The 13,813-nt window shown below is 37.7% G+C and overlaps 1 protein-coding gene across 1 annotated transcript; it reads left to right on the top strand.

Moving 5' to 3' along the window:
* LOC104750073 (putative cyclic nucleotide-gated ion channel 15) lies at positions 1,291-4,380 on the top strand. Its single transcript, XM_010471806.1, has 6 exons — positions 1,291-1,811; positions 1,901-2,420; positions 2,496-2,708; positions 2,857-3,149; positions 3,221-3,569; positions 3,643-4,380. Exons 1-6 carry the CDS (start codon positions 1,783-1,785, stop codon positions 4,273-4,275), a joined length of 2,037 nt encoding a protein of 678 aa, XP_010470108.1. The 5' UTR covers positions 1,291-1,782; the 3' UTR covers positions 4,276-4,380.

Here is a 13,813-nt window from a genome sequence, read left to right as displayed (position 1 = left end):
TTTTAATAGCACTGATCTCAGTATAAAACATATAATGCATATCTCAGCATAAAGAAATGCAAATGGTCGTAGTATCTTGAGGGGTGTTTGATAAAATTTTACATATTTCCTTATGACATGTTAATAATCTAACGAAAGATTCATTAATGCAATTAAAGCAATCTAATCCGATTAGGAAATGCGTCGAGATTTGTGAACAAATTGTCTAAAGTTTAAGTTTATCACTTAAACTATGTAGTTTACTTAGAAGACCAAAATTGTTTGCTAACAGAACAAATACTAACACACCCGAGAGTAAAAAAAACTCAGTGGGTTTACTTCAACAAAATTACATCATCAAATGCATGGATGTAACAAGGGCGGCCCTAAGGTTCGATTCAATTCACCAACACTTTCAAAAAGGCTCACCAAAAACCAGAAACATGAGAGAAACTGTAACCTAACTACTGCGTTGACTAAAGTGCTGTTGAAATAGGTATTTTAGCCAGTATTGCCCAACATATCCAAAACAAACAAAGCAAGTTTAGTGGTAAATTGGGGTTGTTTTTTTTTTTTTTTTTAAACTAGAAAGAAGTCAAGCAGTGTGGTCCGTGCAATGACTGGTACAAACACATGGCTGGATTCCAAAAACGAGTCAACTCCTCGGATCTTACAAACCCACCATCTTAGTATTAATTTGAACACTATGTTTACCACTATACATGTACTAATAGACAGACACTCAACTCAATACTTAGTCAATAAATATGTCTTTCGTTAATATTTAATTTGACAAATACAAATAAAAGAGATCATATGTTCCTTTTTATAGTAACTGATTACCTTTTTACTTTCCTACTGCGATCCATTTGTTTGTGTTCGTAGCATACCAAGCTTCCGAAATAGGCTTCATCTTGATGCAAGTTTCACAGCACACAATAATTGGTTCATAATTTAGTAGCTAGGATACATAATATGTATTAAATATTTTTAGAATTACATGATAAATAAATAAATAATTGGACAAAACTTTTAAAAGCAAGATATCTTTGTTTATTCTAAATTTTTTAACTCGAGAAAATCCAACTTGTGTTTTGTCATCATGATTTTGGCTTTGTACGTACTTTATATAATTTTTATATGCAAAACAAGTATAAGTAACACAGTAGCTACGTTTAACAGTGTATTTTATATTTATAATCATGTGATCCGTACCAGAAAAGTTCCACTTTGTCCACACACTAGTTCACTATAAACCTTTCTTTTTTTCTTTCTCATCTCTTTCTCAAACACAAAGCTATTTTGTTTTAATCTGCATAAAGCATATATGAACGAACACCACATTTTCTCATTTCTGGTCCTACTCCTTATTCTTACAGCTTCTCTTGTTTGTGTTTGTTGTGTCGGTGCCTTAATATTCAACTTTCCTTTTTTGTATTCACATCAAACATTTCTCCTAAAAGTAGTCTTTTGCTTGTAGCTTAAGCGACTGAAGAAACTTTTCTTTCTGTAACCAGATTCATCTCTTATAAGTTATAATCACATTTATAAGTTTCTATCTAGTTCCTAATTATTTTCTTGGTATTATTATTCGGATTATATCTTTTCGTACAGTTGTCTAACAAACACACGTGTCTAATCCAAATATGGGTTTAATTTTCTTCCTTTTTATCTGGGAATTTAATGTTCCCAAGTTGCCTTAAAATGGGTTCCTTCATTGATATAGTCACGGTTCATATTATCAAATCTTGTAAAGTTCTGTAATTTCTCGTGCCCTCTGATTTGATAAAGAAGGTAGCAAAAATGGGTTATGGTAACACAAGATCTGTGAGGTGAGGACTGACTAGTCCTCTGTTTTAGTCTCTCTCTCTCTTTCTCTCTTTTTTTATTAATCATCATAAACCAAATTTTAATGTTGTAGATTTCAAGAAGATCACGAAGTGGTTCATGGAGGTGAATCTGGAGTTAAGGTCAAGTTCAAAATCAATGGAACTCAAATAAAGAATGTGAAGATGATGAGTAAAGGAAAGTCTCTGAAAGCCAAAGTACTCTCTAGAGTGTTCTCCGAGGATTTTGAGAGAGTGAAGACCAAAATACTCGATCCTCGCGGACAAACGATAAGAAAATGGAACAAGATTTTTCTCGTAGCGTGTTTGGTTTCTCTCTTTGTCGACCCTTTGTTTTTTTTCTTACCGGTCATGAGAAATGAAGCATGTATCACCATTGGGATCAGACTTGAAGTGGTTCTTACATTCATTAGATCTTTAGCTGATGCTTTTTACATCGCTCAGATTCTTATACGTTTTAGAACAGCTTATATCGCACCTCCTTCTCGCGTATTCGGTAGAGGAGAGCTTGTGATTGATTCAAGAAAGATTGCTTGGAGATATCTCCATAAAAGCTTTTGGATTCATCTCGTTGCTGCTTTACCTTTACCTCAGGTATATATATCTCTAGCTACCCTCCAGCTTTAGTGATTCATGTGATTCAGTTCTTGATTTGTTATGTTTTTTCAGGTTTTGATTTGGATTGTAATCCCCAATTTAAGAGGCTCACCAATGACAAACACTAAAAACGTTCTAAGATTCATCATCATTTTCCAGTATGTTCCAAGGATGTTCTTAATATTCCCGCTATCTCGCCAGATCATTAAAGCCACCGGTGTTGTTACAGAGACCGCTTGGGCAGGAGCCGCCTACAACCTTATGTTATATATGCTAGCAAGCCATGTAAGTGACTCAACTCGTAGCTATAGGTATACCTTATCTAGCCTTAGGAGTTGGGACTACATGTTGGTTAGAGAGCAGTTTCTGAGGACATTGAAGTCAAGTCTCTCTGTTTCATACAAAGACAAGACTAAGTCATTATTATTTCCAGGTTTTAGGAGCTTGTTGGTATTTGCTTGCAGTAGAGAGGCAAGAGGCTTGTTGGAGACATGCTTGCAACATCGAGAAACCGGTTTGTCAATACAGATTCTTTGAGTGCAGAAGACTGGAGGATCCACAAAGAAACACTTGGTTTGAGTGGAGCAATATAACAACAATATGTAAACCTGGAACTAAGTTTTACGAGTTTGGTATATTCGGAGATGCAGTAGCCTCAGGTGTTACTTCATCAAAGTTCGTAAACAAGTACTTTTACTGTCTCTGGTGGGGCTTAAAGAACCTAAGGTGAAACTACAGTTTTGTGTTTTGCATATTTGGCTCCATTTGGTTATCCATAACATGTTTTTATTCTTTAGCTCTTTGGGACAAAACCTCGCCACGAGCACTTACGCTGGGGAAATCCTCTTCGCCATCATCATTGCAACACTCGGGCTTGTTCTTTTTGCATTGCTTATTGGAAATATGCAGACATATTTACAGTCAACCACAATGAGGCTTGAAGAGTGGAGGATAAGAAGGACAGATACAGAACAGTGGATGCATCATAGACAACTTCCTCCAGAGCTAAGACTAGCTGTAAGAAAATACGATCAATATAAGTGGTTAGCCACACGAGGAGTTGATGAAGAAGCTTTGTTGATAAGTCTTCCTCTTGATCTCCGAAGAGATATCAAACGCCATCTCTGTTTTGATCTTGTTCGCCGTGTAAGCCTCTCTCTTTTGTGTGTGTTTTTGTCAATTCTTGATCAAATCTTGATCTGAGAGTTCTTGAAAATAGGTACCATTGTTTGATCAAATGGACGAAAGAATGCTTGACGCGATCTGCGAGAGACTAAAACCAGCATTATGCACGGAAGGAACGTTTCTTGTAAGAGAAGGCGACCCGGTTAACGAAATGCTATTCATCATTAGAGGTCATCTTGATTCCTACACAACCAATGGAGGCAGAACAGGATTCTTTAACTCTTGTCTCATAGGACCAGGTGATTTTTGTGGCGAAGAGTTGCTTACATGGGCATTAGATCCTCGGCCCGTTGTGACCTTACCGTCTTCCACACGCACAGTTAAAGCCATTTGTGAAGTTGAAGCCTTTGCATTGAAAGCTGAAGATTTACAGTTTGTGGCTTCACAGTTTAGAAGACTACATACTAAGCAATTGAGACATAAGTTTCGGTTTTATTCGCATCAATGGAGGACTTGGGCGGCTTGTTTTATACAAGTTGCTTGGAGACGGCACAAGAAGAGGAAAGACAAGAGTGAGCTTAGGGCAAAAGAAGAGTTTCATTATAGGTTCGAGGCTGCGACGGCTAGGCTAGCCGTGAACAGCAGGAAGTTCACGCGTAGTGGTTCGGATTCTGGTATGATGTCTTCGATTCAAAAGCCAGTAGAACCAGATTTTTCTAGTGAATGAGATTAAGATATGAGTTTTAGCTGTTTCTGGTATGTAGATCTTTTACTGTTTTACATTAATTTTGTTTATGTAATTGTATATATAAAAAAACTTTTGTTACGTAGAGATACTATTTTAGTTGTACATATAAGTGAGAAAGAGAAGATGGACCACTCCAAGGCCCAGAAGATATCATCCGCCCATAAGACAAATGGCCCAACTGCAAAAAGGACTCACCTGCAACAGAAAGAGACGAAAGTTGCTTTAGTACCTGCACCTGCAGAACATAACATGAGAATAGCAAAGGAGACACTCCGGCTAAAAAACCGCTATGACAGTCTACAAGCTACAGAGGATGACTAAGCTCTACAGCTGTACCCAAGGATAAGATCAACCATGTTCTAGATTGTTCTAGGTAACTTTCCTATAAAACCGATTGTAAGCTCATTGAGCAAACTATTGAGTAAATATATTACTTCAGTCAAATATTGTTATTCTCCATTTCTTTCATGGTATCAGAGCCATTGTGAACCTTAACAGGTGTTTCAATGGCAACGACCTATCCTTTTCCAGAAAATGTTCATGTGTCTAGTTCTGTTACCATCAAACTCAACAACAACAACTACTTGCTATGGAAGACTCAATTTGAGTCACTTTTGTCTTGTCAGAGGCTTATCGGCTTCGTCAATGGAGGTGTTACCGCTCCATCCCGCACCAAGTCTGTTGTCAACGGTGATACAACCACTGAAGCTCCCAACCCTGCTTATGAGTCTTGGTTCTGCACAGGCCAACTCATCCGTTCTTGGCTGTTCGACACCTTAACCGAGGAAGTTCTCGGGTATGTTCACAACCTCACAACGTCTCGTGAAATTTGGATCTCATTAGCTGAGAACTTTAATAAGAGCAGTGTTGCTCGAGAATTCTCTCTACGTCGCTCGCTTCAACTCCTTTCCAAGAAGGAAAAGTCATTCTCTGTCTACTGTGGTGATTTCATCACTATTTGTGATTCTCTGAGCTCCATCGGGAAACCTATCGATGAGAGCATGAAGATCTTTGCCTTTCTAAATGGTTTGGGGCGAGAGTATGACCCCATTACCACTGTGATACAGAGCTCTCTAAGCAAGCTCTCTCCCCCTTCCTTCAATGATGTTGTCACAGAAGTTGAAAGATTTGATTCCCGACTTCGTTCTTACGACGATATCGATGTTGTCACCCCTCACTTGGCGTTCCAAGTTCAGCGAACTGACTTTGATATCAACTATCGTGGTAGTCACCGTGGTCGGGGCCGTGGTCAAAATAGAGGACGCGGTGGTGGCTTCTCCTCTCGTGGCAGAGGCTTCTCTCAACACCAATCCACCTCCTCCACCTCTGGTGAGCATCCGACCTGTCAAATCTGTGGTCGTATTGGACACACGGATGTGAAGTGCTACAACCGCTTTGACAACAACTATCAAGGCGGTGACATCAATCAGGCCTTCTCCACTCTCCATCTCTCCTCTGGTCAGGATTGGCATGCCGACTCCGGAGCAACGGCTCACGTCACTCCCACTGACTCGAATCTTCACACCGTGGCCGCCTACTCCGGTAATGACACTATTCAAGTCAACGACGGTGCCTTTCTCCCCATAACACATGTTGGTTCCGCCACCATCTCTTCTACTTCAGGTACTATTCCTCTGAATGATGTCCTAGTTTGTCCTGAAATTCAGAAATCACTTCTCTCTGTCTCAAGGTTGTGTGACGACTACCCTTGTATATCTCACCTCTTCTTCACGCCTGGCAATCTGATCCGTCTCCAACCATATCACAGGACCAGTCTGCTCCACCACCTGTTCTGTCTCCCTCTCCCCTCACTCCGACGACTCTTGACTCTACTGCAGAGCGTTCCACACCCGAACCTGCAATTACAGAGGTCTCGGAGTTCCAGGTGGATGAAACCGACCACCTCCCACCAACCGCAGACGATAACATTGATTCTGCTTCTACGGTCGAACCACTTGCAGAAGTCGCACCTGCAACAGCTCATCATGACAACACTCACCCTATGTTAACCAGATCCAAAGCAGGCATTCATAAGCCTAATACACGTTATGTGCTTCTCACCTCCAAACTTACTACAGAGGAACCAAAGACTCTTGGTGATGCTTTACAACATCCTGGGTGGAATCTAGCAGTTCTTGATGAAATGGGGACTATCAACATGCTTCACACTTGGACGCTAGTACCACCAACTGATGACATGAATCTGTTAAGCTCCAAATGGGTTTTTAAAACCAAACGTAAACCTGATGGATCAGTGGACAAGTTCAAAGCTCGCCTTGTAGCCAAGGGATTCGAACAGGAGGAGGGTATAGACTACCTAGAGACATTCAGCCTTGTCGTACGCACAGCTACGATCCGGATGGTGTTAGATGTGGCAACTGCTAAAAATTGGAATATCAAGCAACTGGACGTCTCTAACGCATTTTTACATGGAGAATTGCAGGAACCTGTTTTCATGTCACAACCCCCTGGATTTGTTGATCCTCAAAGACCAAATTATGTGTGTCACCTCACTAAAGCTCTCTATGGTTTGAAGCAGGCTCCCCGAGCTTGGTATGACACCTTCAACAACTTCCTCATTGATTTTGGCTTCTCCTGCAGTAAATCCGACCCATATCTGTTCACATATCACAAAAATGTTAAGACTATGGTCCTTCTCCTCTATGTTGATGACATGCTCCTTACCGGGAGCCATGACTCTCTGCTCCATGAGCTCCTTGATGCTCTCAACACTCGCTTCTCGATGCAGGACCTTGGACCACCTAAATATTTTCTTGGTGTGGAAATTGAATCCTTCTCCGGTGGCATGTTTCTTCATCAAACTGCCTATGCAAAAAACATTCTCCATCAAGCAGCCATGTCACATTGCAACCCTATGCCAACTCCACTTCCTCAGAAATTAGACAAGCTCAACTCCGAACTCTTTGCAGAACCCACTTACTTTCGCAGTCTTGCCGGCAAACTTCAATATTTGACCATTACTAGGCCAGACATTCAATTTGTAGTCAACTTTGTCTGCCAACGGATGCATTCTCCTACTGTATCTGACTTTGGTTTACTCAAAAGGATCCTCCGCTATGTGAAGCGGACAATAAATATGGGTCATCTTATCCGTAAGCACTCCAGTCTCTCCTTGTTGGCATATTGTGACCGTGATCACGCTGGTTGCAAGCAAACTCGTCGTTCCACCACAGGCTTCTGCACCCTGCTCGGTCCTAATCTGATCTCTTGGTCAGCCAAAAGGCAACCAACTGTTTCCAACTCGTCTACTGAAGCCGAATACAGGTCACTCACAGCCACTGCTTAAGAAGTCACTTGGCTGTCCTTCCTACTCCGTGACTTAGGAATTTATCAATCACATCCCACTTTACTGCAGTGTGACAATCTTTCTGCAGTCTACCTCAGCACCAATCTGGCACTCCACAACAGGTCTAAACATTTTGACACTGATTATCACTATATCAGAGAACGGGTTGCGCTGGGGTTGATCGAAACAAGACATGTTCCTTCCCAACTTCAGTTGGCTGACATCTTTACAAAATCATTACCCAAGAAACCGTTCATGGAGCTCAGGTACAAACTTGGTGTCGTTGAACCACCCACACAGAGTTTGCGGGGGAATATAAGTGAGAAAGAGAAGATGGACCACTCCAAGGCCCAGAAGATATCATCGGCCCATAAGCCAAATGGCCCAGCTGCAGAAAGGACTCACCTGCAACAGAAAGAGACAAAAGTTGCTTTAGTACCTGCACCTGCAGAACATAACATGAGAATAGCGAAGGAGACACTCCGGCTAAAAAACTGTTATGACAGTCTGCAAGCTACAGAGGATGACTAAGCTCTACACCTGTACCCAAGGATAAGATCAACCATGTTCTAGATTGTTCTAGGTAACTTTCCTATAAAACCGATTGTAAGCTCATTGAGCAAACTATTGAGTAAATATATTACTTCAGTCAAATATTTTTATTCTCCATTTCTTTCAGTACAATCACTATATTTTGTATTACTCTATAAACAACTATTTAATTTGCATCATCAAAGAGACATGAGTAACAACAAATTACATTACTGAGAACGGTCATACCCAATAGGCCAATACCATACACATTCATAAAGAAATATGACAAAAATATTTGGTGCTCATGTCTCCTTAGATGAACTCATGAACTCTGCAAAAATAAAAATGTTTGGTTCATCAAGGTTAGTATCGAACTTGTATGAGCTAGTCTTTTTCTACTAAATAGTAAAACACATGAAAATTTCCTGCTAACTTGTTTCGTTTGGGTTATCTGATGTGAAAAATAAATGAATGAATCGGCTGATGAGTTTAGAATGAACGTCAGATTCATTGACTTATCATTGGCTTAGTTTATTGAGTGTGAGACTAAAGTTTAGTTCGTTGATCAATGCTTGTATTGTTGCTTGCTGGCCATATCATGTGGAAGTATCCGGCTTGGGTCGTCGTCGTCATACCAAAAAGATGATGTGATCAACTCAAATCTACTATCTTTAAAACTTGTATTTAACCGTTTGGCACTCCCAAGGCCGATTATGTAAAAAGTCTCAAAGCAAGGCCGATCATGTTAAAAATAAGGGCTTTGGGATAAAAATGCAAACAGCAAAATGCAATAGCAGGAATATGACAAACCATGCAAAGACAATACACAGTGTAGCGTCAAACATGAAGATGAGGATAGCGTCCGCTCGGAGGTGTTACACGATTCTGTAGACCAGTTTATGAATGGCAGATTTTGAGCAAATTACACATTTATAGTGTTGAACCAAATGTAATCATGTTATACAAAGAAAGACAAAGCTGCTTGCTTACATACCGGTATATAAGCCCGTTCGATGAGATCATAAACCCTGAAAGAAGCGGATGCACCATTCAGCAAGTTTATGATAACGATTTCATCTGCAAACCAAACAAGCAAGCAAGAAAGCAAGCAAAGATTATGACACCACGCAACGCACGACAGAGGTCTAAACTCGGATAATAATAATAATATATCAAGAAGAAGAGTACAACACTACGGACCATGTTTATGATACTCTGTATGAGCGAGAATGAGAGATGTACAACCCCTCTCTGGCTAATTTCATGACATGAGGTAAATTGGATATGCATTTCATCCTCATTAATTTAGAATTAGGGAACACTAAGCGCATCTCATGTGCAACCAGCGTTGCCCTCTGATCCTTAGTATAAGCAGTAATCTTAGATTTGAGAGTCTCACTTTAGTCAAAGTCTCTCCGTCTTCCACACGCACAGTTAAAGCCATTTGTGAAGTTGAAGCCTTTGCATTGAAAGCTGAAGATTTTCAGTTTGTGGCTTCGCAAGTTTAGAAGACTACATACTAAACAATTGAGACATAAGTTTCGGTTTTGTTCGCATCAATGGAGGACTTGGGCGGCTTGTTTTGTACAAGCTGCTTGGAGACGGCACAAGAAGAGGAAGGACAAGAGTGAGCTTAGGGCAAAAGAGGAGTTTCATTATAGGTCTGTGGCTGTGACAAGTAAGCTAGCCGTGAATGGCGGGATGTCCACAGTTCACGCATAGTGGTTTGGATTCTGGTATGATGTCTTCGATTCAAAAACCAGTAGAACCAGATTTTAGTGAATGAGACTGAGATATATATGAGTTTTAGCTGTTTTAGTAGCTCTTTTACTTTATACAGGATGAAACATAAAAACAAAAGGGTGTTTTACTCAAATGTCATACATTTTATGTAATATTATCAGAACCATACAAAACCTTTTTTTAATTACTACCATATTTCAGGTATTTTTTTATACTCGGCATGCCCTTAATTTATGTTGAAGGAAAAAACGTAATTACAAAGAATGCCATTGCCACGTTAGAAGCCACGTCAGAATCAATGACATGTATTAAATAACTCAGCCGTAAAGCGTTACAGCGGTAATGACGGCTGAGTTACAGTATGTTGCTGCTGATTTATGGAAAATGGCTGAATTATGAGAAAACGGCTGACTTACTAGCATAAATCAACCTGTAGTTATGACTGACTTAATAAAATATGGCTGAGTTATGAGAAAATGGCTGAGTTACGAGCATAACTCAGCCGTAATTACGATTGAGTTTTTACTTGATGGTTGAGTTGTCAAAAATGTGGATGGGTTAATACTTCGACACGACTGAATTAATTTTCTCTGGTTGGTTGAGTTATGAACAACGGCTGACTTACGATACGTCTGAGTTATGGTTAGGTACTATAACTCAGCCTTCACAAGCTGACTTATTGGAAAACTCGGCCATTTTATGGCTGACTTAGTAGCAAAAGATTAATTGTTGGAATATCATTTAGTTACGACTGACTTATTACCCGATACGGCTGAGTTACAGGTTTTCAGTTGAGTTATGACATTAAGCGGTTGAGTTTAACAACCGTTTTTTAGTCGTTAATTATTGTAATAGTATTCATGTTGTGGCTGACTTATAATTTTGTTTGATGGCTGATTTAATTAGGCTGATTTACATGTTCGTTTGGTGGTTGACTTGCCACTTTGGACACATTATCCATGTCATCATCTTCTAAAGAAATACGAAACGTCTTTTTTCGACTCTTGTTCTTCACCTGGTTCAAAAGTGAAGGATTTACATGCTTTTTACATTGTTCTTCACTTTGTTATTTGCTTCTTAATTTTCCTCATTCTTCTTCATTTTCTTTCCTGACTCTAGTTCCGGTAATTATTGTTTCCGGTAATTGGGTAAAGAAACACAAATATGTATTTAATACCAAAGATAGAGGATGTAGAGTTGTGTAGATAGATGCGGAAACAACGCACGACAAGCTTGTGAAGCTTGTTCCCGATGACTATGGATTGAACGCGTTAAGCCATCAACTAAAGTTTAGCTACATGTTCTCGAACAAGGCTCTGTGTGGAGTTTTCGACAAAAAAATCCACTAAAATTAGTGGTAAGGACGGATCGAGAGGAAGGATGAAACGGCTAATAAGTTAGCCACAAAGCATTATAACTCAGCCGTCATAAAAATTTACGAGACCTTTCATTGTCTCTTAAGTATTATAACTCAATCGTGAAGTAATATAAATCAGCCATTTACTTTAAGTTTATTTCTTGTTATAAGTCAGCCACCAAGCATTATAACTCAGTCGTCATATGAATCTAAGAGACCTTTTGATTTTCTTTTTAAGTATTATAACTCAGCCGTCAAGTAATAAATTTCAGCTGTTTACTTCTATTTCTTGTTATAAGTCAGGCACAAAGCATTATAACTCAGCCGTGATATGAATCTACGAGACCTTTCGATTTCTCTTAACTATTATAACTCAGCCGTGAAGTAATATAAATTATTCGTTTACTTTAAGTTTATTTCTTGTTATAAGTCAGCCACTAAGCATTATAACTTAGCCGTCATATGAAATTACGAGACATTTTGTTTTCCCTTAAGTATTATAACATTTTGTTTTCCTTTAAGTATTATAACTCAGCCGTGAAGTAATATAAATCAGACGTTCATTGTCAATAATGACGTGAAATCATTTGCTGATGTATATATTTTTTTAATATTTTTGGAATTAAAAATGAAAATTTAAGACAAGATATTAATTGTAATTACACCCAAAACAATAAATATATAAATAATTAGAAAATGTATAATATACCAGCAATATTTTTACTATGAGTAATTTATGACATATTATTATGGGAGCGTTTAATGTTATAAGGAATTTTAAATAAATATACATTAATCATGAATTTAAATAAATAAATATAAGAAATTTTGTTGCTTTTTTTTATCTACGTAAATATAATATTTTAGTTGTATTATATTAATATAATTATAGAATCACTATATTTTTATATAACTAACAACTACTCTTCATTTGTATCATACAAGAGACTTGAGACATAACAAATTACATTATTGACAAGTGACAACGGTCATATGCAATCTATACACATTCTTAAAGAATCAACGAGCAATTTAACTGAATCTGTACGTTTAGTATTAACAATCTCTTAATCTGTTTACACTCACTCAATTTTTATTTGTACATCAATTTGTTATTTAACCATGATCATTCCCAGAAAAAAAAAAATCAAAATAAGTTAAAGCTTAATAGACATATAAAATCCAGAATTGAATTAAGTTAAAGCATTATATATAAAATTTAATTCATTCTAATTATTTTACATTCCTTAATTAAATACCCTGCCATAAGTCAGCAAGTATTTCTCCGCGCTAGAGCGCAAATCTTCTTCTAGTTAAATAGAATTGAAAATTAATAAGCTAAATAACACTGGGAGTTTAAAAAACTTTTTTTTTTTGACACGAGCCAATACGAAAGTAAATTGTTTACAAAGGTAACTAAGTGCGGAAACGTACGAACATGTTGCGCTAAATTATCCGTTTTACCATTCTGAGAGCGAGGAACGTAGAGTAAAGAAAATGAAGCAAACTCCTCTTTATCCGCCTGAATATCTTCCAGATAAGGCGTGAAAGCTGGCCACTCACATATTAATAGAACTGTAAAATACATAATTGAGTAACAAGAGCATTATATATAGAAACTTTAATTCATCTAAATTCTTTTATATTTCTTGATTATGATTGAAAACCCCTTCTAAAAGAAATAAACTCACCACTTTTCCTCAGTGTATGAGTCTCAATATCCTATGGTTTCCACATCAACATCTTCTTCATCCTCTTCGTCGTTATCATCATCATCGTCATAGTTGATCATATCCTCATCTGATTCTTCTCCATCAAATTGTTGTTTGTTGATTAGATAGGCTGAATTCAACAAGAACTGATTATATTTATCTAGATCAAATACTACCTCCTATTGCCTATCAAAAACAAAGGCAAATTACAATTTGTCAACAAACAAATAATTATATTATACGAAAGTAAAATATAATTACATTTCGAATCTTATGTCGATCTCCATAGCAGGTCTTGCACCCACCACTCATTCTTTCAAAATCTTGGAGCAAGCTATCACTAGCTTCAGCTCATATTACAAATTAGAAAACACAACAAAGAAAACAATTAATACATACAACTTAGATTGATAGTATTTATTTCACATATAATTTCTTACTCAAAAACATAAAGAAAAAAAAACTGAAAATACTAGCCTATCAGTGTCTTCAACTTGCGGAATAAGGCTCTTATTCAACGGCACAAAGTTAGACTGAAAATATTCTATGTTGAACATGCATTAAGATTGATAGTAGTTAGTTAAAAACATTTTGCAAGTTCATTAGATAAAACCAATTAGCATAGGTGTCTCTCTAGTAAGTCTTCACATCCGTTAAGTATCAAAACTTCAAGAAACAATTCATACTCTACTTTGCCACTACATAAGAATAAAAGAATTATGACTATTTTCTTAAAATTTCAATATCTAAAAAAAAGTATCACACAAAAAAATCCTTGTAAATCCCTTTGAATGAGATAGATCTAAGCTTGGAAGTTTCTTAAATCTCTGTAAAATGATTATGATTTTGCAATCAGACAAACCA

The sequence above is a fragment of the Camelina sativa genome, chromosome 16, assembly GCF_000633955.1.
Source record: "Camelina sativa cultivar DH55 chromosome 16, Cs, whole genome shotgun sequence".
Taxonomy (NCBI): Eukaryota; Viridiplantae; Streptophyta; class Magnoliopsida; order Brassicales; family Brassicaceae; genus Camelina; species Camelina sativa.
The sequence above is the reverse complement of the archived record's forward strand: the minus strand, read 5'-3'. Positions and strand labels throughout refer to the sequence as shown.